Source organism: Cyprinodon tularosa, unplaced genomic scaffold, assembly GCF_016077235.1.
Source record: "Cyprinodon tularosa strain WSP-4 unplaced genomic scaffold, ASM1607723v1 ctg754, whole genome shotgun sequence".
Lineage (NCBI taxonomy): Eukaryota > Metazoa > Chordata > Actinopteri > Cyprinodontiformes > Cyprinodontidae > Cyprinodon > Cyprinodon tularosa.
In genome coordinates this window covers 42,477-67,829 of record NW_024039512.1, presented here as the reverse complement: position 1 = coordinate 67,829, position 25,353 = coordinate 42,477, and the positions used below count along the sequence as shown (strand labels likewise).

Sequence of the window (25,353 nt, the reverse complement as noted above, 5' to 3'; positions counted from 1 at the left end):
GAATGTGTAGAGTGGGCGACATGCCATAGGACCTGGAAATATTTTCACAATCACTCATCTAATAACTGTTTGACCACTTGGGAGCAATCCTAGGCCGTGTGTGGAACACAACAATTGAATCCAAAGGTGGTGAAGAAAATGTTATGACTGGGAAAGAAAAGAAACACTTAATCTATCAGTATGCAATATATTTTGATTCTTTTCTTACAATGCACAGTTACAGGAAATAATACTTTATAATATCTACATCATATCTTCTAATTTAGACTTGTGTGTGTGGGTGTTCTTATAGCAACTTTTACAACTGAAGGCCGCCAACAAGTGGCAAAATAAGAGAATGCTTTAGAGTGTTTTTGCAGCTTGGGAAAGAGGTTGTTATCATATGCTTTTGCTCCCTCAAGACATGTTTAGATTACCCCTCCCTCAAGTTAGTTGATATCCAAATGTCAGCCACATACCTGGGTTTTAGCCTGCCTGTACAGTGTTTCTTTCAATGCTTCAGACTCTAGTGAAGTGTTAAATATGTCTTTAACATCAAAGGACTGCTCATCAATGGCTGCTTTACGTAAACCGTCCAGGCCCTTAGGAAAGCTGGGCAGACTCTCAAGATCCAAGAGAGAGCCATCCTCCTCTATACACCTGGACACCAAGCCACGGGTGAATGAAAGGATGGAGCAGTATGAAGGGATGGATAAGTTAAAAGAGTAAAACACAGACATTTGGGTCAGACAGATGGAGTGTTAATGGGATTTAAGGAGACAGAAACATTTAGAAGAGGAAGCAAATGTGGAAAAGATAAGGTGGAGATAAAGAGAAAGGTATAGTTAATTAAAGGTTAGAAAGGCAGACAAGATCAACTTATGAGATAATAAAAAGGTTTAAGAAAAAGAGAGGAAGCTGACCTAAAATTAATAAAAGAGAAACTGTTTTTTCCCTCCTATCCATCCTCCAGTGCCTAGCAAGTGTATTTATATTACTTCAGGTTTTTCACATATTTGACACATTTTTGACTAATTCTATTATGCGCGCTCGACTGACACAAAATACTAAATAATTTTGAAAAAGTTTTGGACATAAATAAATCTGAAGTTTTTGAGTCATGTGCTATCAGGATTTTTTCATTCCAATACCCCACAATACATTCCGAAAATGTTTCCACTATAAACACTCTATGTCACAGTGAAACATAGTGGTGGCAGAATGGTGCTAAGGATGGTTCTTTTCTAATGCAGCTACACTGAAGCAGTGTAGGTGTAAACAATTAATGTTTACATATGCTTTTAATTCAGTCTGATTTTGACTACGTAGCAAAGAGTAGCAAGGAATTCTTTAAGTGAAGTGTCTTTCGGCTCTATTTGAATCAGAAGTGGTTTTATGGACTCAGGAAGAATGAATACAAGATTTATATTTAAAAACATGTCAAAACAGACATTTTCTTCCCCTGTTTACTTTAAATTTTGTTTAAAGTAAACATTAAAAGCACTCTATATATGGTTTAATGATCCAAAAAATTATTGATATAATATATAGTATTTATTTACTTTCCCTAAAAGTACACTTTAAAAGATTAACTATAAAACCTAACTTGCGAGGTAATTCCGCCTTGCTAAATAGTTAGCCTTGGAAAAACCTACCTGCGAGTGTGTTCATAGCTCATAGTTAATGGAGGCGTCTCTGTGTCATCCTCTTCCTCGTCCTCCTCGTAGGCTCCTGTTGTGATGGGAGATGGGGATTCTGGCGCCTCGTCGTGTGACTTCTCTGTCAGGCTGCCTTCCTCCTCCTCTTCATCGTCACCTTCCACTTCCTCTTCCTCCAGCCCCTGCAGCCCAAGCTTGGAGTTGGACAAACTGTGGCTGGGTGGGCGCTCCTCCTCGGGCTGTTCTGACCTGCAAAGATGGGAGAAAATGTTCACAGCCTTGAGTTGCAGGGACAAAAGCTAGCTTTATCAAAGCTAAAAAATAGTTTTGCCTTTTCATGTCAAACTGTATAAAACGGATTAAAACACTTTTAATCAAGATGTGAAAATGTTTTTCACATTCTTAGAAAATAGATGAGGAAAAATGACTCATTTCAAGTGCTTTGAGTGTTTCTTTTTAGTATATATATTAGGAGTTACGAAAATATGACAAAACAGTGTGCAGCTGATTGCTGTTACCATTTTCTAACCATCCAAAAGCATGACTCATCTTTCAGCAAAAGAAATAATCTGATGACAACATGCAGAGTACAAGTTTAGTGTCCACACAAACAACATGGGTGCCGACAGTCTGCCTGGAGCTGTTTCTAAACAACCCCATGGATGATTAATTGGCCAGCAACCCCTAAACAGAGAAGGAGATGGATCCGCCTCTGACCAGGTCCTCCACAAGTAACTTCACAGCCTTAACGGTGGAACGTAGCCGCCGTGGCTGAGCGAAGACATTGGCTCGGCTGTGAATGGGCTATCAGCACACTACCATTACGGCCTGCCATCTGTACATTTTCCAGCCTGCGTCTCAACAAAGAGCCGTTCCTCCATCACCCCCCCAACCACAATGTCATGGCTCATGATATCATTTCCTTTGGGATGGCAAATTTACTCCTTGCATTTTTTTTGCCACACTGCGGACATTCATCAAACCAGACAGGGTTACCTCTGGGAAGGGGTGCACAGGGACAGGATTGGGTCACACACAGTGGATTGATGCAAGCAGTTTGGGGGGCTTTAGGGGGAGAAAAAAAGTTCTTCTCTTTCAATCTAGATTAAATATCACCAAAATCAAATTGCAGAGCTGCTCGGCAGCGCTTGTGAACGGAGAAAGAAGCGTAGCTCAGATGCAGGGGGGGACCTGGGTTTTGTCATTTAGTCTAAACACGTCAGTTGGGTGTTTGTGTTAGTGGGCTGGGGGTATAGGCACCGCCGGCAGATTGGGGGAAGAGCTCAATCTTCAGTGGATCTCCCAGATAAATGCCTAAACTAAATTCCCCCTCTGGGTCCTCACTGCCAGCTAAAGTAGCTCAGTCATACACAGGGAACCAGCCCCAATTGAGGTTTTATCCAACACTAAACCCAAAGCCATGACCTGAGGATTACGGCATGGAGGAAACAGATACTTCCTAGCTCCTAAAAGCTGCTTTGCGAGAAGTATCCATATCAATCTATACTCTGATTTTGTTTTCTCAAACTTTTAACTTGGAATCAGCAGCATTTCTAACATGAAAGTTTTCACGAGCTTCCAGGAACTCGTATTTTGACTGGCTGTAGCTTTGAAGGAAGGGAAACTATGGTTGCGAGGGCGATTAAAAAAATGATTACAAATGGCCATCCATGAATGTGTGTTTGTGTTCCCAGTTTTACTTCAGTCACTCAGAGGGAGAATAAACAGCAGGCTGTCTGGTAGGAGGACAGAAAGCATAACATGTAGTCTGAATTACAGATATTAAAACGTCAGGCCAGGCTGTTGTAGATGAGACTCTGTATTGATCCCAGATGGCAGAGGGGCTAATTTGCCACTGGGTCTGCTTGCCATAATGTGTGTTGACAAGAAGAAGGGGGTGGGGGGGTAGAGCATGATGGAAGAAGCGAAAAGACAGAAAGTGAGACTACCAGAAAGGAATTCACAGCAAGCATAAAACCGACCAACTGAGTGGAGATTCAAGACGGAAAAAAAAATGCTGACTGAGAGAAATAAAACATTTCATCCCTTATATTTTTCTTTTAGCCTGGATCCTTGGAAGCTTACCACAAATTACACATTTATGATCTAGTTGCAGGGAAGATGATCTCTGATTAGACCTCAGTAATATTTGCCAGTGAAGATAGACTGATGGTCGATAGAAAAGACTTTAACTGTGTTTATGCAGCATGAAAGAAGATCTCCTACATAATAATAAAAAAAAATAATAAGAATAAGTTATACTGGGGGATGGGGTTGTTGCCCCCTTACTTATGTCATTAAATCATTAAATTACTGTGATGGTAAGATTCCTATATAGAACTACTTATGTGTGAATCTGAAAACATTTCTGGTTTTGATTATGTAACAGACTGGTGTAATAAGGGGGCTAATTTTTAGAAATCTTGGTGCTCACCCATTACAGATCACAATGAAAAGGACATTTAAAAATCAAGATACTTCTAGTTTCTTTGCAAAAACTAAGGGATGACAAGTTAAGGAAAGACTATGAAATTTGATGAAAGAAGAAAGATCGGGTAAAGGAGGCCACTAAAAGTGCTATAGAAATGTGTTAAAATTAGGAAAAATTGTATTCTTTATAAGTGGTAAAGATGAGAAGATTTTAGAACCAGAAACACCGAGAAAGAAGTGCAGAAGCCTGATGAAGGAGAAAAGGAAGCCACAGAATCAGGGAATCCAGCCTATTCAGCTGGACCACCTGGTGTGTATTTATTCTCTGTATAAATTCCAGTACAGAGATGTAAGATTTGAATCTCTCTGTGAAACATTTTCTGCCCATGAAACATTTTTCTCTGTTTTGTGGAGAAATTAAATTTTATTTCTGAAAATATATATAAATATATATTATATACATATAAATACTTCCGTAAAAATTAAAAAAATATCCACTGGACTTGGTTTTCAAGATTTGAAGACGTTTCGCCACCTCTCCAGGAAGCTTTCTCAATTCAAATGTCTGGATCCGCAGTGAGTTTGAATCTTATATAGACAACGCCTTGTATCGCTTGGAAACATGCAATAGAAACCGATGAATGGGTCGTTAGTTCCATCGTTAGCCTGTAATATCTGAAACTGTCTATGATTCTAGGGGTCGGTCGTTAAAGGGGGGATTGTCATTAAGGGGGGGATTGTCTCCTGTAATACCTGAAACCTGTCTATGATTGTTAAGGGTTGGTCGTTAAGGAGGTATTGTTCACCGGCTGGAGCGGGTAAGTCCCTCGTTCCTCTGTGATGGGGTGGGGGGTTTGGTGATATCTGGAAGGGATCATGTCTATGATTGAATTGTATGTTTTTGGAAGCTGGAATCTCAGTCCACCACCTCTGTTTAAAGTTGGTTTTTCTCTCTTAACATAGATGGCTTCCTTCACGCCCCTCTCAAACCACCTATTTTCTTTATCCAGAATATGGACATTCTGGTCCTCAAAAGAATGTCCTTTGTCCACAAGGTGTAGGTGTACTGCGGAGTCTTGTCCAGAGGTGGCCGCTCTTCTGTGTTGGGCCATGCGTCTGTGGAGAGGTTGTTTGGTTTCTCCAATATAAAGATCAGAGCATTCCTCACTGCACTGAACAGCATATACCACTCCGCTCATATTTGGTCTGGGGGTTTTATCTTTCGGATGCACTAGCCTCTGTTTAAGGGTTTGGTTTGGCTTGAAATGTACTGGGATCTTGTGTTTGGAGAAAATCCTCTTGAGCTTTTCAGACACTCCAGCAACATACGGGATTGTGATGTTTTTGCGTTTAATTTTCCCATCGCTGTCTTCTGTTGCGTGTCTTTTGGATTTCCTTGCTGATTTGATAAAAGCCCAGTTTGGATATCCACAGTTTCGGAGAGCATCTTTGATGTGTTTCTGTTCTTTTTGCTTCCCATCTGTTTTAGTGGGGACATGTTCTGCCCGGTGTTGTAAGGTTCTGATGACTGAGAGTTTGTGTTCCAGTGGGTGGTGTGAGTCAAAAAGAAGATACTGGTCTGTGTGAGTAGGTTTCCTATAAACTTCAATGTTTAGGCTTCCATCTCCTTCCATGCTCACCAGGCAGTCCAGAAAGGGTAGTTTGTTGTCCTTGGCATCCTCTCTGGTGAATTTGATGTTGCGGTCAACAGCGTTGATGTGTTTGGTGAAAGCTTCCACTTCCTCTAGCTGGATTTTGACGAAAGTGTCATCCACGTATCTAAACCAGTGGCTTGGTGGTATTCCATTGAAAGTGTCTAAAGCTCTCTTTTCCATTTCTTCCATGTAAAGATTTGCTACAATTGGTGATACTGGAGATCCCATTGCGCAGCCATGTTTCTGTCTGTAAAAATTACCTCTGAATTTGAAATAGGTTGTGGAAAGACAAAGGCCCAGTAGTGTGCAGATCTGGTCCGGAGTTAAATTAGTCCTGTTGTTTAAATCACTATCTTGTTCAAGACGTGTCCTGACTGTTTCCACTGCCTCTGTTATAGGTATGCATGTGAAAAGTGAAGTAACATCAAACGATACCAGGGTTTCTCCTGGAGCCATCCTTAAATGTCCAGTCCAAGTCCAGTGGATATTTTTTGAATTTTTACGGAATGACTATGACCTGGATGACTGAGAACCTTCATCAGCATACATATAAATAAATATTTCTACAAAGGAGGAAGTTATGGTACGTTTGGTGTACACAGGGATAAAATCAATCTGAGTGCTTTAAACTTTTAATTTTTCATCATTTTGACAGTTCAGGTGAAAACATCTGTCTCTGAGGCAGCTGTTGTTTTTGTTTTCAATCCTAAGCTTGTTTAAGACACTAGGGAGCGCTGTATATCAAGTGCTACCATTATGGAGGCCTTGCAAACATATCTGTCCCTTAAACTTTTTTGCACATTGTATCATGTGGTAATCACATACCTAACTACATTATATTAAGTGGAGAATAGGAGATCAACAGAAAGGGTGCTAATATTTTAACGTGAACAAAAAGATTTACATGGTTTCCATGGTTTTTTTACATAAGAATTTGAAATGTGTGGCATGTTTGTAGCCAGTCCCATTTTAATCAGACACCCTTCTTAAAAACAGTAAAAAAACAACTACCGAAACGATTTTGACCTCAATGTGAGGGGAAGAAATGAACATACCACATCAACCTGAAAACACAATTCCAAATATGAAATGTGCAAGAAACCTGATGCTGAGAGGATACTTTCTTCAGCAGGGCAAGGGAAGTTTGTCAAAATAAATACAAAGATGGTTTGTGCTGAAAGAAAATCTTCAAGAGGCTGCAAAAGTCTTTAAAAATATGCTTTCCTTCCTTTTTGTAATTCTGCAATATTTCGTCTATAATACAAACTTTCAGAGAGTGTTAGAAGTTTTATAAGGCAAGAGTCCTCAAACTATCAATTTCAAATCTAAAGTAAAAATTAAAACCTGATGAAAAATAGCCAAAGAAAATAAGCAATAACCTTTGAAAAACAAGTAACATGAATGCAATAAGTGTGTTTTGTCTAACCTTTTATCCATGGAGCTGGAGGCCTGGTTCATCTCACTGTTGGAAATGAAGTTGCGGATTTCAGAGAAGTACGAGTCTTCCTTCTCATCTAAAAGTGCATGATTGTCTGGCTCTGAGTTTGGAGAGGAGATGGTGGTTCCAAGATTGGAAAGCATCCCGGACTGCTGGCTGACTGTTAGGGGAAGATTTCCGCACATTAAAACTGGCGACTTTGGTAAATACAACATACAGCTGTAGTTGAAACAAGCAAGTAAAAACATTTTAAAATGAAACCTGTAATGTATGTCAGCAACTCTACAAAATTAGATGTTTTGTTGAGAAATGACAATTCTTCATAAGGGTTCTTTGTTTTAAAAGATAATTTGAGGAGATAATTTAACGTGTAAGCTTGTCCAATTTTAGCCTCATTAGAGATTAAGCAGCCTCATATGAATTTAGTCACCCTGGTAGATGCCACTTTTGTTTACTTCTTTCAGGTTGTGACACTAACCAAAATTTGGAACCCAGTTTAGATGTTAGCACACACAGACAATCACTCCTTTCAAAATGATTTAATATCATCCAAAACCATTCCTTATATAAAATGTCCCTGTACTAATCTGTATAGGATCATTTAAGCATTTATCTGGGTAATGATTTTACGTTTTTTCATATTCTATGGTGAGCCATTTATTGTCCCAAATCTTTAGCAAAGATGGCCTGGCTTTCTAACTACTGTCGCCTTGCTTTACTTCAGTTTGGTCAGAAAAAGCAGCAACAGATGTGGCAGTCTCACCAGGAATGTTCTCGTGCTCGTGCTTCTTGAGATGGCGGTCGAGGTTGGTTTGCTGACCAAAGCAGCGGTTGCACAGGTGACATTTGAAGGGTTTCTCCTTGTTGTGAATATTGCGAACGTGGCGTTGGAGGTTAGAGGAGATGCTGAATGAGCGGTCACAGTATTTACACCTGCCAAAGATCAACAGTCATATATATGGGTTAGAGATACACCATTATTATATAATGATACTTATATATCATTTTCATACTTTATTTAATGCTTCATTAAAGATCTAAAGAAAATAAAAAAGGAAGATTAAAACCAAAAAGATGTAGAAACCTGTAGGGCTGTTCCCCTGTGTGTGTCCGCAAGTGTCTGGTGAGGTTTGCTGAGCGGGGGAAAATTTTACCACAGTACCTGGAAGCAAGATGGGCATTAAAGATAGGTAATTATTATTATAAAAGATCTGAGTTTAAATGCATTGCAAAAAGGTAACCAGCTTTACATCCTACCACACTGACCTGCAAGCATAGCGTTCCTTGCCTTTTCGAAGAATTGCATCTGAGAGAGAGGGTGGTGGTGAGCGGAAGTTAAACAGTGGATGGGTCGGGTGTTGCAGAGTATTGGGCGGCATGTCCAGTTTTAGGGCACCAAAGCTCTCCAACTTCTCAGTCATATTTTCCATGGCTGACATCTAAAAAAAAGATTTATACGTTTAATTATTATTTATACATTTTTGAATTCCAATCAATTGGATGTTTTGCCTTATTTTGAAACTCACACCTGTAATGAGTAATGTTTAATGGGTAACTCAATGTGTATCTGGTTAAAAGCATAGTTAAGACTTTTTCTTTGTGAGGTTCTATCAGTTAATTTTACAATACAGATGTTAATACAGATGCAGAACATCTGGTCCTGGAAGCAATAGTTAATGGATAATCCAGGGGGGGTTAAAACTAATGCAGACTTTAACTATCTAAAAATCTAATTTTATAAGCCTTATATTGTTTTTAGCGTTGTCTATTTCATGACCCTTTCATTCATAGATACATTTCCATGGGAAAATGTATCACTCAGAGAAGAATGACTATTTACACAGAAAATGAGGTAGTCTGTCACAAATTAAATTTCTGTGTGAAAGATGAACTGAAGGAGAACTTTACCAGAGACATTATCTTGCTGCTCTTAACTGATTCAAGCATCACTTGTATAATTATTTTTTCTATTTTCTATTTTTTGCTGAGTTAAATCACTGTAATTTCAAATGAAACATGAAAAGAATTATTAAGCTGAAACCCAAATTTTATGCAGGAATTGTGTAGCACCACAACAATCACAGATTACAGGGGTGAATACACACTGAGTTATGTCTGGTGAAACAGTGGGAAACTCATATCTGTAATTTGTAAGAGCGCCTTCTGGTGGTCAGAAAACAATGCTGCTGTCAGCCATGACTGTACAAAATATTCAAGGTGAAATAACAAGAAACCAATTTATAGGATGTTTATGTGCTGACTAAAACTAAACAAGGTAATTTTGTTTCCCAGCACCTAATAATACCTAAAGGAAAAGTAGGGTAGTCAGAAAATCAATGAAAGTATTATTATTTTAGGGGGTATACTGCTTTACCTTTATATCAGAAAGTCATTTTGAACAGAAAGTCTTTAAATATTTCATACTCGTCTTCTGCTCCACCTAGGATATTGGTTTATGTAAATTCTTTTGTAAAACATTCCCCAATGTGCACGAACATCAACTTCTAAACAACCACCTAAAGCAAAAGCAGGCTGAGGTAGATTCATAACCTTGCTTTTGCATATATGGTTTAACCTTTTAGAGTGGATATGTCTTAAAACAGCAGACATCCACCTTGGCTTCAGTCCCTCTCAGACAAACTGTAAGCCTTTCTTTACTTTTTCTAGTGCTTGACAAACTGATCAAAATTCAACTAAATGAAGACTTTAAAAGAACCTTCTACTGCAATACATGTATTGCATGCTTGTGTCTTTAAAGCTGTTATGCTGACTAAAAGAAAATAAAAGATTTATTAATCATAAGCATTGATAAAGCATGATATATCAGAGGATAACCTTTCTGTATAAAGATCAGTAACTCACATAAACTGTAATATACTGAGGAATGTACCCCATCTGCTTTTACTGCTTTGATTCTGTTCTTGTTTAGAGCAGTATTTTGTTTTCTGCCTCTTTCTAACGTCTCATAAAGCTGCTGTTTCAGTCAAGAAAACATACGAAATACAATATAGTTTCCAATACCCCAACTGAGAGCAGAACTTTACCGGTTTTACAAGACCTGGAAAATGCTTGAGCTAAATTCAAATGACATTTTTGTTTTTTTGCTTCTTGTTTATTGTGTGTTTTGAACTTGCTAATCAAAGTTTATGGCAGCAATTGTGTGTCACACCACAACAATCACAGATTACAGGGGTAAATGCACTCTCGGTTATGCCTGGTAAAACTGTGGCCAACTTATATATGTAATTTGTAAGAGTGCCTTCCGGTGGTCAAAAAATACCGCTGTTGGCAGCCAAGACTGTACAAGATAGTCAAGATGAAATAACAGAAAAGAAAACCAATCTTGGCCTATATATATATTCTAATGTATTGACTAAGCCTAAACAAGCTAATTTGTGTGATAGTGAATACCTAAAGGACAAGTAAGCTATTCAGTTTTTCTAAATGTTACTACATTTGTTTTTTTTATATATTGCTTCTGATTTATATCAGTAATTCTGAACAGAATATTTCAGTCTTATAATTTGCTTCACCTGGGAAGATAATTAGTTTATGTAAATAATCTCGCAAAACATTCTCCCATGTGCATAATCATCAACTTCTAAATGACCAACAAAGTACATTCATACTCTTGCCTTTGCATCTATCGTTTTTAAGAGAGGAGATGTTTTAAAACACCATAAGTCCACCTTGGTTTTAGTGCCTCTCAGACAAACCCTTTCAGTGGGCACACTGATCTGGATTAATCTACATGAAGACTTCCAAAAACCTCCTACTCCAATAGAGATAGTGCATTCTTTTCTCTTTAAAGCACCTTATATTAACCAAAAGAAAGTGAAGGACTTATAGAGCATAAGCGCTGAAAAAGCTATATTAGAGGACAAAGTTGTTTCTAAAGACTAGCAGCCCACTGAAACTGCAACATATTCAGGAATGCCATATCTCCTTTGCTTGCCTCGAAGTGTTTTGTTTCTGCCTCTTTTTTTCTTTTGCCAAAGCCGCTGTTTCAGTCTAGAAAACTCGCAAAGTACAATATAGTTTGTGATACCCCCAACTGATAGCTGTTTCCCTTCCCCTAGAAACTTGCAAACAAAAGAGCACAGCCTCGTAGGAGTTTATTTGACAAAACAAGGCTTACATCCTTCCTTTTTTTAGTGAATATGCGATGGGAGAGACACTGGGACAGACACTCCGTCTCTATGTGTTTATTCGCTGTCTGAGAAACGGTAGCAGGGGTTTGTGGGGGGGGGGATTCCGTCATGCGACTGAATTAGAGGTGGCATTGTGTTTGGATCGCTGGGTGGATCACAGCTTAGACACTCCCAAATGAGAGGTTTTAACATGGAAGCGTGTGAAAACACTTTATTAGGGGTATAATAGTAAATTATAATGTTATTTCTTTAAATGGGAGCCAGCAAAAGGCTTGTTTTAGTCTTAAATTGTAAGTAATAAACATTAATAAATAATGAAGCCATCTGTAATGATATTTACAAAGGCAAAATACATCTTTCTAAAGGAATTTGCTCAAGAAGAGGTATTTTATTTTATACACAAATATGTGTATATCTATCTAGATGTATAAGAGATGAGGGTATTGCAAAGTCGTGGTTGATAGAGGACACAGATTTCCAGGTCAGATTAAACTGCTTCCCCAATAAGAGCCCCCTATTCTCCTGGATACAAACACAGGATGTCCTTGATGGACACAGTGCTATTATCTAGCCAGCCAGCCAGTCACTGAGAAAAAATTCTGATGGGGATTGACTTATTAGCTGGATTGTGGACCCAGTACATAAAACAATGCCACAAATAACAGTGGTGTGGTCAAGCGAGGCAATCTATTCCAATTCAAATAGGTATTTTTATTTCTTTATGATATTATCATTCCTTGTAATCAAGATTTGTTGAGGTAGGGAAGGCCTGGGGACTGTCAAACAATGTTACTGATTATCAAAGGACATGGAATAATACACTGTGTCTTCTGAAAAAAATTCAGAACCGACAAGGTACACAGGCGCCGTTTCGTACACAAAGGAAGAAATCACAGAACCCTTGAGAAACCATAAGCACAATGGTGTGATAGAGCAGAGGGCCTTATTAATGTGGGTTACAGTAGCGTGGGAGGCAGGAATTTGGTGTTTTCTTGTAAATCAAGCTAAAAGTCAATATATTTTGGTAGTAGGCTGCCCATTTGTAAAATGTTTAGCCCATTTTCTTGCTCTGATATCAGCTTTGGAATTCTCTGTTATTCAAAAGGTATGTACAGTTATTTACAGTTAGTTTACCTGTGGGTGGAAGAGTGGTGGGGAGGGCCTGAGGATCTTCTCTTTTAGAGCTCCGACTGGGTCAAGTAGCTTCCTCTTCTCCACCCTGCTGGACCAACAACAAGGCAGAGGGTTACGTACCAAGGTCAGTTTGTCTACTACGTTGAACCCTACATCAAGTTTTACTTTATGATCAATTAAAAAAATATGTAAATAGGTCCTGGTCTAATTGGTGCTAAAATACCTGTAGATAGGATCCATGAAAAATGCTGAGGGCTTGGCATAGTGCAGGGGAGGAGGCTGATGTGGCTGTGCCTGCGACTGCTGGTGCTGCGTCATGGAGGATTGGTGCAATGACTGAGTATGAGCATGAAGAAATCCCACTGAGGTTTCATCCTTATTGGGAACCCCCTTTCCAGCCCCATAGATATGATTCTTTCGACTCTGTGGCTCAGCTGGTAGGCCATTGTGGCCACTACGGTTTCTGCTGCCAATGCTGAGGTCCAGCGGCTGCTCTTCATTGTTGGTTGTCGCTAAAGGACCACTGCTGTTCCCAGTACTGCTATTGTTGGATGGGTTTGTTGGAGCTGGAGGAGTTAACTTGGCCTCCTTGGGTTTTGTTGTGAGATCAAAGGGTGACTCTGCAGTGGGAGCAGAAGCTGCGGGGGAACTTGAAACCATCTTGTGCAGCTGTTCATGAGGTGATTTGGGCTCTGTCTTCAGGAAAACGCTAGGATTAAGAGTGCCTCGATCAGTGCTAAAGGGATAAAGGGAGTTATGGAAGTTGGGGAGAAACTGGAAGGGAAACATGGAATGGTAGGGCAATGGACCCATCTTTTTCTCTTGATGAAGTCCCATCAAAGCAGGTCCAAAATATTTTTCAGCAATATTAGCAATTGCTTTAATGGAATCAGTGGTGGCTGCATTGGCATTTGTTGTGGTAGGAGGCAGGGCTTGTTCATCAGGTGGAGGAAAGAACGAGTGCAGGGATGCAGCAGAAGAATGAAAAGGGCGATCAACAGAAAGCGTCCCTGAACTAGACACAGCTGATATCACTGCACTATTTGAGTCTTCTAACTGGTTTCCATCTTGACTTGACATGGTGCCAGATGGCTTCCTCCTTTTGCTGCTTCCCTCACGTTCACTCTCTCCTTCGCTCTCCAGGTCAGAACCGTCGCCTGAAACAGTACCAGTGGTGGTGTCCAAATCGGTTCCACTTGTGGTATTAACATCCTCAAGGTCACTCCCATCAGAAATGTCTGCCATTTTAGATTTAGGTTTAGATTCCCCACTAGAAGACAAATCAAGCTTACTGTCCTTTTCCTTGTCTTCCAGTGGACTGCTAATGCCATTGCTGTTTGTCGAGCTGACAAGGGATAAAGGTGGGGCATCTAAGGGGCTCCGAGGGAGCTTAACCTCCTGACTGCTGCCTGCTAGAGGGCTCTTTAATAGAGGACTTGGAGGTAATAAAGGTGGTCGAGGATAAAGTGTTGGGGGAAAGATACCTGGAAACCCATGTGGGAGGGATGGGAAGCCATGAGGTCCTGTTGAGAAGGGCAAGCCAGCATGAGGGTGAGGTCTTGAGGGGAAGTAGTCAGTAAAGCCTAAACCTGACTGGTTCAGACCTGGCAGGTGGGGATGGTGGGACTTGGCTTTCGCCATGATGGGGCTAGAGCTCATGGCAATTCCAGGGTTGAAAATCCCTGCCGGAGAGCCGTAATGATTTTTGCCCTCACAAAAGCGCCGATGCTTGTTGAGGGAGGAGGTAGTGCTGAACAACTGCCCACAATCCTTACACTTGATCTGGGTACGACAGTCAGCATGCATCCGCTTGTGACGACAGAGGTTAGAGAACTGGGTGTAGGATTTGTGGCACACCTCACCTGAGGACACAAAAAGACGTAGCCCATCAGGGCCTGGTTAAACCCATTTTAACACTGTCTCTAACTCTGCATATCCAATCAATAGCATACAACACATTGCAGATACAAATCTTAAAACTTCATTTAGTTTTCTGGTTTTATCAAAGCAAATAATTTTGTGTATCTCATTTACAATTATATTACAAACAAAGAAAAATACCTAAACTGGTTGTAATAATAATCCAACATGTAATAACTTCTAGGCTATGACATCAGTGTCTTCATTTTGATTATATAATTACATATACCTTTGGTAGACTCAGGTTTAAAGTATTATTTTAAGGAACAAGAAATCATGGCTTCATTTATATAGAGAATATGTAGTGAAAACTGAAGATAATGATAAGAAATTCTTCTGTCCACCACCAGAGCATTCTTTTGCAGAAAGATGCAAAAATCATCAAAAAGGTTTCATTTCTCTAATGCCAACAAGTAAAATATAACAAAAGAATGGTTAAAAATATATTTACTACAGAAAAGGTAAATAATTTCTCTCAAAAGTGATTCGTATCTTACATTTTTAGAAAATGTACAGTTTCAGATTTGCTTTCCCATTTATAAAGACAAAGAAATTATTTGATATATTTATAATAGTTGTAAATAGAAATCTCCATGGGGAAAGAAGTTTTGTGCTTAAGAATAAAAAGTCTTTATTGATTGATTTGTTAAACAAAAAAGATTTATTTGAATAAAAAAAAAATGTCTTGTAATTGTTAGGGGTCACTAATAATTTTGAATGAAATTTTGAATGAAATTTTAATAAAGTTTTAATATTCTCAAAATAGGCCAAATAAAATTAGATTAAAAATGTCAAAGCCTGTGATTAACTGATATATTTTACATTGTTTCCCATTAACAATTTATTTGCTTAAGAGAAAAATACCAATTAAAATGCACAGTTTAATCACACTATATTTAATATAAAAAACAAATAAATAAAAAATTTTTTTTTAAATCACAATATACTTGGGCTTTTAAGTTTGGGTTGAAGGATCATCAGGCAATGATCTGTTGAAGTGGATCACAGAAAAAAGGAATTAAAATAACTAAACATTATGAATTGTGTGCTAAGTACTTACAGATAAAGGGTTTGACACTGCTGTGGATGTGCTTATGCTGTTTGAGACCTGATGAGGTGGCAAAGGTCTTGCCACATTCAGGACACGTGTGAGCCCGCGCCCCCACGTGTTGAGAGCGGATATGTCGCTGAAGGTTGCTGGGATCTGTGAACACCTGAAAATGCCAAATGAGAGCATAACAATATGAATGTTTTTTATTCCCTAAAACTGAAAATCAAGTTTATGAGTCCATATTTAGTTGCTAACTGAGTAACCAAAACTGTGCATTGTGCTATAAAGACTTAGTTTAAAAAAAATTAACGAAAAAGGCCTGAGTGTCCTCTGCACAACTTACGTGCCGGGTTTGCTGTACCTTATCACAGTTTTCACACTCAAATCGCTTGCCACTGTCATGAGACATCTGGTGGCGGATGAGGTTGGACTTCCAGTTGAAGGCTTTGGGACATTGATCACACTTGTACTCTCTCTCCTCTGTGTGGACTATCATGTGTTGCCCCAGACTTTATAAAAAAAAAAAAAACAAGAATTGTCAATAATGAAATTAATTTATTTTCATTGGATGTGACTTTTTTTCTCTCTCTAAAACAGAAATCAGCATTTTGTGCACCTGTACTCATTTGGGAAGATCTTTTCACAGTCTTTGCACTCATGGACGGGCTCATCGCTGTCTTCACGCTCCTGTTTGAAGTCATCTCTCAGTGCGTCAAAGATGGAACCTGCATTCGAGCATGAATACTTCTGATGTCGCCGTAACTCAAGCGTTGAGGAGAACAGCTCATCGCAGTCTTCACAGCGATACATTTGCTCGTCTGGAAACACACATTTAGATAAACACACCTTTTAGACACTACAACCACTGATATTATTGAATATGTGTTGCTGATTTAGAGTAAGAAAGAGATAAAACAATAATTAGACTCCCTTTCCTGTGTGTTAAAGCTCCTTTAAGAGAAATGTTAGCATTTGGTTTTCTTTGAGTATGATTCTTTAAGTTTGAGGACATCTCTGTCTACAGATTTCCCTGGAATTTAATTTTGGGTTCTGACTCAGTCCTTCCAAACTTTAAACTTTCCTTTAATGAGATTATTATACATTTATCAATAAGATATTTGCTTGGACTCACAGGGATGCTGAAAAATGATTTTGTTAATTTGGTTTTGCACATAGGCAGGATTTTCTTTAAATGATACATTTTACCAAACTGACTGCACTTTGATAGGCACCATTAAATACTGATGTACAACAGTTCTAACAAAGAAAAAAGTTATTTAACTGTAAATATCAGTATCATTGCAAACTGTCGTTTGCAATGATACTGATCTCAAAATTGTCCCTGGATTTAAGCCTACTTGTTTCTTTATTTTTTCAGTGGCTGGTCTGCTAATCACACGGCAACTAAGAGCTAGTTTGCATCATAGCGCTTAATGACTCACACAGGCATGCCAAAAAGAGATCAAATTCTACCTTGAAAAACTGCTGTCATTACTCTTCAAGAAATCTATTCTGCTTTGTCCTTTAGTTACAGCAAACAGACTCCCCCTTTTCCAAAAGGTAATTGTAACAATCCAGCAATTGACATCCACATAAAATAGAAATCAATTAGCAGTGAAATGTGGGCTTCATTAACACACTTAATTACTCGTTAAAGCAAGTGTTTGCCTCAGACTGGAGCAGGTAATAGCACACAGGGGAAACAATAGGGGCAGGTCTTTCTCTTCATGCTGATAACCTTTACAATACTTCTCACAGGCAAGGTCAAACACATAAAACTTGGAACAGCTTTTTCAATAGCCAATTCCTGAGCTGGACGCCAAGTTCAACAGATCAGGGAAAGCCCAGAGGAGAGACTTTGTGCACACCCGCCGACGTGTGAATGTGTGTGCGAGCCTGTGCTCCTGTGAACATTTTCCAAAGTGAGTCGCAAGGAGTGGAGGTAAATAGGGCCATGGCGACGCCAGCCCAGTGGTGATTTCAGCCCCAACCTGCCAAAGCCTCTTTGCCATGACCTGAAAAGCAACTGCCTGAGTCTCCCTGCCCCTGCTACACACTCACATCCATCAATCCAAAAACTGCTAAATGAGTTTATCCAAAATGACTTACAGTGCATGGCTCACCTGCTATCTGCTAAACATGAACATTTATCCAGCTGGAACCTCTTGGAAACATTAAAAGGGGATTAGAACTGCAACATCAGTGTGTCTAACATTCAAGAGACGCATAAACGACCACCTGGTCAATAGACCATTACGCGAGCTCAAACGCTACACTGACTAGCTTGGTTTGACACTGATGTATGCATATATTTCTCAGAGAATGGATATTAAACGTCTCAACATTTAGGTAGGTTTCAGAGAGGAAAAACATTAAAAAAGCACATGGCCTACGTCCACTCGTGTTAGGCTTTTGTGGATCTTAATAGGTGGAAAAGCTTCTGTTTATGTTAAATGTAGTTTAAAAAAATGGCTCTTGTAAAAGCAACACAAGTGTCCATTGTGAGAGTGATTCTGTAGGTCAGAATACACATAAACAAAGGCGTTTGCTCGTGCATATCAGTGTACATGTGTTTTTTCAGTTAGTCTGCTCTGTGCAAGTGGGCTAGGGTGGGATTGGGGTGGTGGAGGTTATAAAGTGGAGACTAATAGATCTCTGGGAGACGAAGGGAGGCACAATTATGTGCAGTTTAGCAGCTAATCTGGGAGCATGGGTGAGGTCTCAAGGGACTCCTCAAGTCCTCTACTTCAAATTCCTTCTACGATAAGCCAGACACAGAAAGCAGGGCTGCACTGCAAAGCACTGCCTTTCTGTTTCAGTCGCACAAATAAGTGGAGAAAGAAACACAAAGCACCCTGGTTGGAAGACTTTGACTGAGTCCTTCTAAAATATACCAGGGTGTTTTTTCCAATAAAACAGGATCTGTAATATATCTCTAGTATCTCCCTTATTCCCTTTCTTGCTAAAAAACACAAAAGACTTTTCTTTCATACAGATATTTTGGCAGGTGACGTTTGCTGTGCCAGCCTCATCTATAAGCAAACACACACTGAAATGAATAGAGCAAATCGCTTCTATACCAACTTCATCTATGACCTTCACTCAAAACATACCAATTCCCTTTTTTTAATGCAATCTAACTTGTTTTCAGTCATGGTTTCCTTCACATATTTTGGCATGAAGATCTATGCACCATCTGTACATTATGCAGACATGGAAACTTAATGAGCTGCAGAACATCTTATGAGCAGCTCGTTCTCCCTGCAGCAATGTAAGTTCATAGACAAGTTAAACTTTTTAATCCTGGGGTCAGGAAGCACAACAAAGACAATGTTACCTGACAACAGTGCTTTACTACGATAAATCCAAGATGTTTCAAGAGGCCCAGAGAAACAACAGATATTTTTCAGAGTTTGGAAGAAAGACCAAGACTAAGGTAAAAATAATCACTAAATTAAATTATGAGATACGGTTCCTGACATATTTAGTTTGATGCACACCACATAGGGACAGTTCAAAGGAAAGATAAGATCTAAAGCAACATCAAGCTAAATTATAAAAAACAAATACCAGGATTTTTTTTGCTCAGAAAAATTGACAATGCTGAGCGACTTGAGTTTATAAAATGCAAAAACTTTAATATCTGTTTTTATTAAGGAAAATGAAATATAAAAAAAAAATGATTTTATAAAATAATTGTGAGGCTTCTTCTTGTAGAATTAGTGAATTCAGTTATAACATGATGTAATTTAGGCCACAGCATGTCACTGTAAAAATAGCACTTTGCAGTGCAATCAAACAGCTCTGTTGTAAATAATCCATCTAAATCATGCTATAGATTTACAATGCATCCTCATAATTGTTGTATTTTGAAATATAACATGGATAACTTAATCACTAATGATCACTTACTGCAGTTTTTACTGTTTTATTTAGTGATGGGCCTGCAGATTCATGTTGGTCAATTTTACAATGAAACTATTTTATAATAATGATGCTGTATTGTTTTTAGTTTTACTTTAATAAACTGATAGTAAAGACAAATTCCAAAGTACAGCTACAACAGTTTTATTTTTATATACTTTTTGTATTTATTTCCAGTTTTTTTTTTATTATAATAATTGTTACATGTACGAGATTTAAAGAAAAAAGGAGACCTAAAGCAGTCTTGAATGCATGATGCTTTCATTTTCCTTCTTTGTTTTTGTTTCAAAAATATTCCACAATGTGGTTTGGATGTGTGCGGCGCTACCGAACAGACAGGTTCCAATTTCACACAGGCTTCCCTTACAGAAATGGGCCAATTAACGGCTTGAGCTGCAGCTTTTTCTGTTGTGCGCTATAATCAAAGATTAGATCTGACCAGACCTCTGCATGTTCTGGACGTTTCATTAAATTGCAGACCCCTTCATCATTTATTTATAGTCAATATAATCCTCGTATAGAATAGTTATTAGATGTAAAGGATTTATTTAGGAGCTTATTTATTATTTAAATTAATATATATTTTTAAAATTTATCTAAATTCTTAAGCGTGAAATAATGTTTTTTTCAATGGAAAATTTTCTACTTTTGTCCGTTAAGCATTTGCGAAAGCAGCGCAGGATGCGAGTTGGAGTTTGTTTAAAATATGCGCTAATGACGCGCATTAATCTTACCTTGTAGGTTGGGTGCCATGGATCCCTCGGGGAAAATCCCGTCCTTCATATACACCAAAAGCTCCTCCCCTGCTTCAATGTCCCGAACAGCTTTATAATAAATCTAAGGAGAGGGGGAAAAGAAAAAATAAATAAAAGTAGGAAGACTTTAAGCTCAGGTCAAGAAGAAATAAATAAATAAAAAAAAGTCAGGATGTTTTTTTTTTTCTTTCTTCTTCTCCTTAATGGGGTCATGTTTTCAATTTGCATATTCACAACAGTATAAAGTGATCAGATATCCTAAAGTATCTAGGCAAATATATGATTCCTTAAACGATATTAAATGTAAAAAAACAAAATGCACCGACGAAGTTTTGCATTTATGGTTTGTATTCCTTATTATTAAAAAATAGCAAACGAGCAGATAAAATATAATTTCTCATCTCTGGAGTGAATATAAGGTTAAAAAACGTGCTTATTTACGCTGCATAAAAAACAAAAGTAAAAGAAAAAACGGATAAACAGAAATTAAAGCATGTTTGATAGACTTTCAAAGTGGTTCTTTGCTGAATAAAATTGTTGATAAATTAACTGATTAAAATACTTTACTTAGAATTATTTCAAACACTCTAAAGGAATAATAATAAAAAAAAAAATGAAGAAGACAAAGGCCATTCTGATCCGCGGCCTTATGTCTTAGACCTTTCAGGTAAAACTCTCACCTTGGTTTAGAGAATATAAAAAAAAAACGAGAAAAAGAACGAAAACTATTATACGTAATAAATATGATAAAGAAAAAAATAGAATTAAAAAAAATTTTATGCATTACAAGCCACAGCGCGTCCATCAAACATGTCGAAAAAAGCTGCTTTCTACCACATGGGGGCGCTCTGCACCAAGTGAAAAATGTCCGCGCAGCAGGACAGCAGAAAACAGCCTTCATACACACTGGTCTGACACACAAACACAAAGCATATATAGGTAGCCTACACAGAGGCTGGAGAAACTAACTATCCACATATAGGTTCGTTAAGGAAGCAGACAATTGAAAAGAACATTATATTATTAGTATTGTTATATATTATGCTTATTAATATTATTATGATTATTATTTTTTTCTTCCTGCTTTTACAACATTTCTATATTTACACACACACAATCTCTGCGGGAGCTTCCAGACGCGGTTTTCGACCTGACCTTTCTTTTCTCCGTGAGGCGAAACAGTTGAGAAAGTTGCGCGGCGCTGCGAAGAGCCTCCAACTGCAGTAACACTTCAGTCCCGGAGGAGTTGGCGACACAACCCATAGTAAGTTTACCGAAGAGGAAGAGAGAGAGAGAGAGCAACAGACAGAGAGAGGAAAGGAGAGACAGAGCGGGACGCCGCTGCGGCCGGGGCCGGGGAGAGGAGGTCGCGGGTCGGCCGGCAGTGCTAAGGACGCGCGCTGATGGCTCCCTCTGGCTGGATGAAACCCCGACGCTCCTCTGCTGGGCTATTCTCTAATCTAGTCACTTGAGCGCGTCTTTGATGATGATGATGAGTCTCTCTCTTTCTCCCTTACTCTCTCTCTCTCTCTCTCTCTCTCTCTAAGACTCCCTCCTCTCTCTCTCTCATTAGTGATTCCCTGTTGCCCCTTGGTGCTCTCCTGGTTACCCGTCGGCCACTCCTCCTCATCTTATCTCCAGCCAAAAGGATCCAGGGATCAGCGGCGCAGACCCCTCCCTGCATCTCTCAACTCTATGGCCGCTTGGACCGCCAGATAAATCGATTATTGATGTAAATAATGGATAAAGAAGCCGGGCCAGACTTGCGCTCCGTCATATAACCCAGTCAGGGAAAAGGCCTTCCGAAAAGGCTCCAATATCCATTTTTTTTTTTTCCCAATCCTCAGATCACCTGCTCTTTGAGAGATATTACCTTAAAACTCCTCAACCGATTTTTCTAGTTAATATCAATTTATAAACTATAATTTCAATTTACTAGTAGGCTAATTCATTCTCTGTTATTTAAATACACAATTATTTCCTCCACAAAAGCATTTATCCTACTGGAGAAAGTTACAAGTAGGTAAATAATCCTTTGCGATTTTCCTATTTTTTTATTTTTCAAAAGAACTCAAATATAAGCCGAAAACGTTAATTTGATTGACATTTATTTAAATCTAAATTCACTTCCAATTGTTTTATCAACATATATTCAGTCAATTATAAAATTTTTTTTTTTTACAAAAAACAAGGTAAAATAATTGTCTTATACACCTACATTTTATGAGGCCTTACTTGCAAATTATGTGTTGAAATGAAAACATTAAGGATCAATGAAATATTAAAACATAAAACATATAATTAAAATATTTTAAGTTGTAAATTGAAAGAGGTTTGATTATTTTAGAGATGTGTGTCCACAGGATTTTTGAGTTTAAGACATTTAGGCCTCGATCCTGTTTTGACTTCTTCCCTTCTCTGTCCGATGTTCAGGAGACAGATGCCTCATCGATCAATGCCAGCCTTTGGGGCCTGCAATAATCTCCTACTGTGGCCTCACACACACACACACACACACACACACACACACACACACACACACACACACACACACACACCCTTGCAATAGTCTGAGTGAATTGATGGATCCGTCCAGGGGTAGAAGGGCAGATCAAACAGCGTTAGAAAGGGCTTCCACTTCACAACACAAAAGATGAAGGGTTGACAAGAAGGTGGACAAGGTTCATCTTCTCTTAAAAGCCCCATCTACTTTAAACCCAACACACTAACAGCACTCTTTGCACTCTCACAGGAGATACAACCGGGCCTTATGCAGCCCCTGCATGGGCTCACTTACATGTTTTGTGCAACTATTTGGCAATCTGAATGGGCATTAACTCATTCATAAAGAATAAACATACAAACCCACATGAAACTGATGATTTCATTGGTTTTGATGTAATTTAAAGTGTTTGAATATTTCATGAAAACACAATTGTAAGCTGACTTAAGTGAGAAAATTTGCTTGACATAAATGTGTTAAAAATTGAGTAAAAGGCTTCCGACAAAAAAAAAATAATATTTTAACTTTATTGATCTCACATTGGAGAAATTTATTTCTGCATTTAAGCAATCCCCTTGGGGAGCAGTGGGCTGCCATTGTGGGGCAACTGGGAAGCAATCGGTGAAGGGTCTTGCTTATAGACCCAGAGTTGCAGTCTGTAAAAGTGGGGCATGAACTCAGAACCTCAGGATTCCAAGGTTTATGCCCTAACCACTAGGCCGCCATTCCCTCATGTTTGCTCACAAACTTCAAACACACACACAAATTTTAACTTTTCTGGAAAATTTAAGAGACTTTCATCACTTCATGCTGCACAAAATACACAACCATACATATCTAAATTATGTATGTTGGTGCACAAGGGTGTTTTTATCTTACATCATTAATGATAAACAAACAAATACATTTGCAGCTTTCTTTTTCAAAGGGAAATTGCCTTGTGTGCACATATTTCCATAAATCCTCATGCATTGTGCATGCCGATACAAGAAAAAAATGGAAATAAAAATCATGAAATGGTCTGCTAAATTATACATTTTACCACTAAGTGACTTCGTCTATGTGAGTATGTGTATGTGTGTCTGTGCTCTGTTTGTAAATAAATTATAGGGTCATACCAGCAGGTCACTATACCAAGCAACTGGTCGGGCAAACAAAAAGGAAAGCCTTGTCGATAAAAACAAACAAGTGTAAAACACATAAAAAAGCAGTCATGCACGTGGGCATTTTCTTGCTCTGATAATTCTCCACAATTTTCTCTGGTGCCCGGATTCTTTTTTTTTATTTTGTTTTTTTTTACATTATGTGGCAATAACAGGGGACACTGATGTGAAAAATCTCAAAAGGATTAGGCAGGTTGGCGTTGCTTGCCAATTGGTGCTTGTCAATCTTGGGAGGCCCCGAGATTGCATCCCCCTATTTTGCTCAGTCCGTGCTAGGCCCCTCTTTTTCTTCATAGGTCGAACCCTAATGTCTAAGGCCTTAATAAACGCTTTAGCCTGTCCCCTTGGTGTGACAGAGTGACAAGTGGCAGATCAAGACATGAAGACAGAGGGAAGTCAGCAAATAACAGGCGGCAAGAGGCACAGACGGGAAGGGGAGTGAGCCATGTAGGCAGGGATTAGAAAACAAATAAGAGTGGAGTGACAGGAATGCGGGGAACACAAAGCAAAGTCATATGGATTCATTTGGCTACTGTCATGCGGTTGTCACTTATTATTTTCCGCTCTGTTTTTATTTTGTCCTAGTCTTACAAGCTTTAAAGTAAGATGCCTCCTTTCAATCTAATACACTACTTACAGTGAATTCAAGCAGACGCACTATAAAGCAGAGTAATACCATCAGTGTGTCAGCATAGAAATGCTAATCCATTGCAGCAGTAAGTTGTGATCCACACATTGCATGGGGTTATTGTTAGTACCTAGTTAAGCAGTTGGAGTTTTATAGGCAATGGCTGGGCATCTTTCCAAAAGCATCCACCGTGTCTTGGCCAAGTTTCTTTAAACAGCAACTCCTTGTAAAGAAGGAGCACGCCTTGAATAATAGTTATCGTGGAAATCAGGAGTGTCTGAATATTCCTTAGCCTCTTCAGTTGGGTCATTTCTTCACAGCTTTGGCAACTGGCCCAGCTTTGGACCAACAATAAAACCAATCCTAAGTCATTACAGCACACATGAGTGTGCTCACTCACACATCAACCCCACAATTAATAGACTGAAAGCTTTAACTGCGGCTCCCCCTTCTTGCTGCCTTCTAGTGACATCGCAAAGCTTTTTCTTCTTTTTCTTTCCATTAGTGGAACCCAGATCCAGGAGAACAATGCTGAAATGCCACTCACCTGGTCTCCTGTGAGGTGACAGGCAACGAGGTTCTGCTCCTCAAATGATAAAGCTGAGCGGACGTATTTTAGCCAACTGTTGCTGGTTGCATCCTGGCTGCTGTCCAATGCAAACTTGACGTTGCCCATGTCATCCATCACCTGTTGGAGAGCATAAGTTAAAAAGATGATCCCAAAAAACATGTTGATTTTTTTCCTGACATTTTTAATTAAATGAAATTAGTTTATTTTGATATTAGAACAAAAACTGGATATGTTTCCTCATTAAAGAAATTGAATAAAAATAAAAACTTCATAGGGCAAATGTAAATAAATAAGCATCTTAACAAATTGTGGCAAAAATCTGTTCCTCAATCTTATATTGTTTTGGACATTGTGGTACGGATTCCTTGATGCCAGCAACTCTGTATGTGGGAG

General features: G+C 38.7%; 1 protein-coding gene across 7 annotated transcripts in view; it reads right to left on the bottom strand.

Moving 5' to 3' along the window:
- prdm16 (PR domain containing 16) overlaps positions 1-25,079 on the bottom strand; it is a 29,035-nt gene extending 3,956 nt beyond the window's left edge. The window contains exons 1-13 of one of the 7 annotated variants that reach the window (XM_038270202.1): positions 24,937-25,079; positions 20,075-20,177; positions 16,033-16,234; positions 15,760-15,925; positions 15,426-15,579; positions 12,669-14,340; positions 12,446-12,530; positions 8,427-8,599; positions 8,245-8,322; positions 7,924-8,093; positions 7,149-7,320; positions 1,635-1,886; positions 459-639 (exon numbers count right to left, since the gene is read on the bottom strand). In XM_038270202.1, the coding sequence (XP_038126130.1) occupies positions 459-639; positions 1,635-1,886; positions 7,149-7,320; positions 7,924-8,093; positions 8,245-8,322; positions 8,427-8,599; positions 12,446-12,530; positions 12,669-14,340; positions 15,426-15,579; positions 15,760-15,925; positions 16,033-16,234; positions 20,075-20,177; positions 24,937-25,074 (3,546 nt within the window). In that variant the 5' untranslated portion in view covers positions 25,075-25,079. Of the gene's footprint in view, positions 1-458; positions 640-1,634; positions 1,887-7,148; positions 7,321-7,923; positions 8,094-8,244; positions 8,323-8,426; positions 8,600-12,445; positions 12,534-12,668; positions 14,341-15,425; positions 15,580-15,759; positions 15,926-16,032; positions 16,235-20,074; positions 20,178-21,250; positions 21,672-24,936 lie in introns of those variants that run through there. The other 6 variants (XM_038270203.1, XM_038270209.1, XM_038270206.1 and 3 more) reach the window with 6 other exon arrangements.
- Positions 25,080-25,353: the final 274 nt, after the last annotated feature.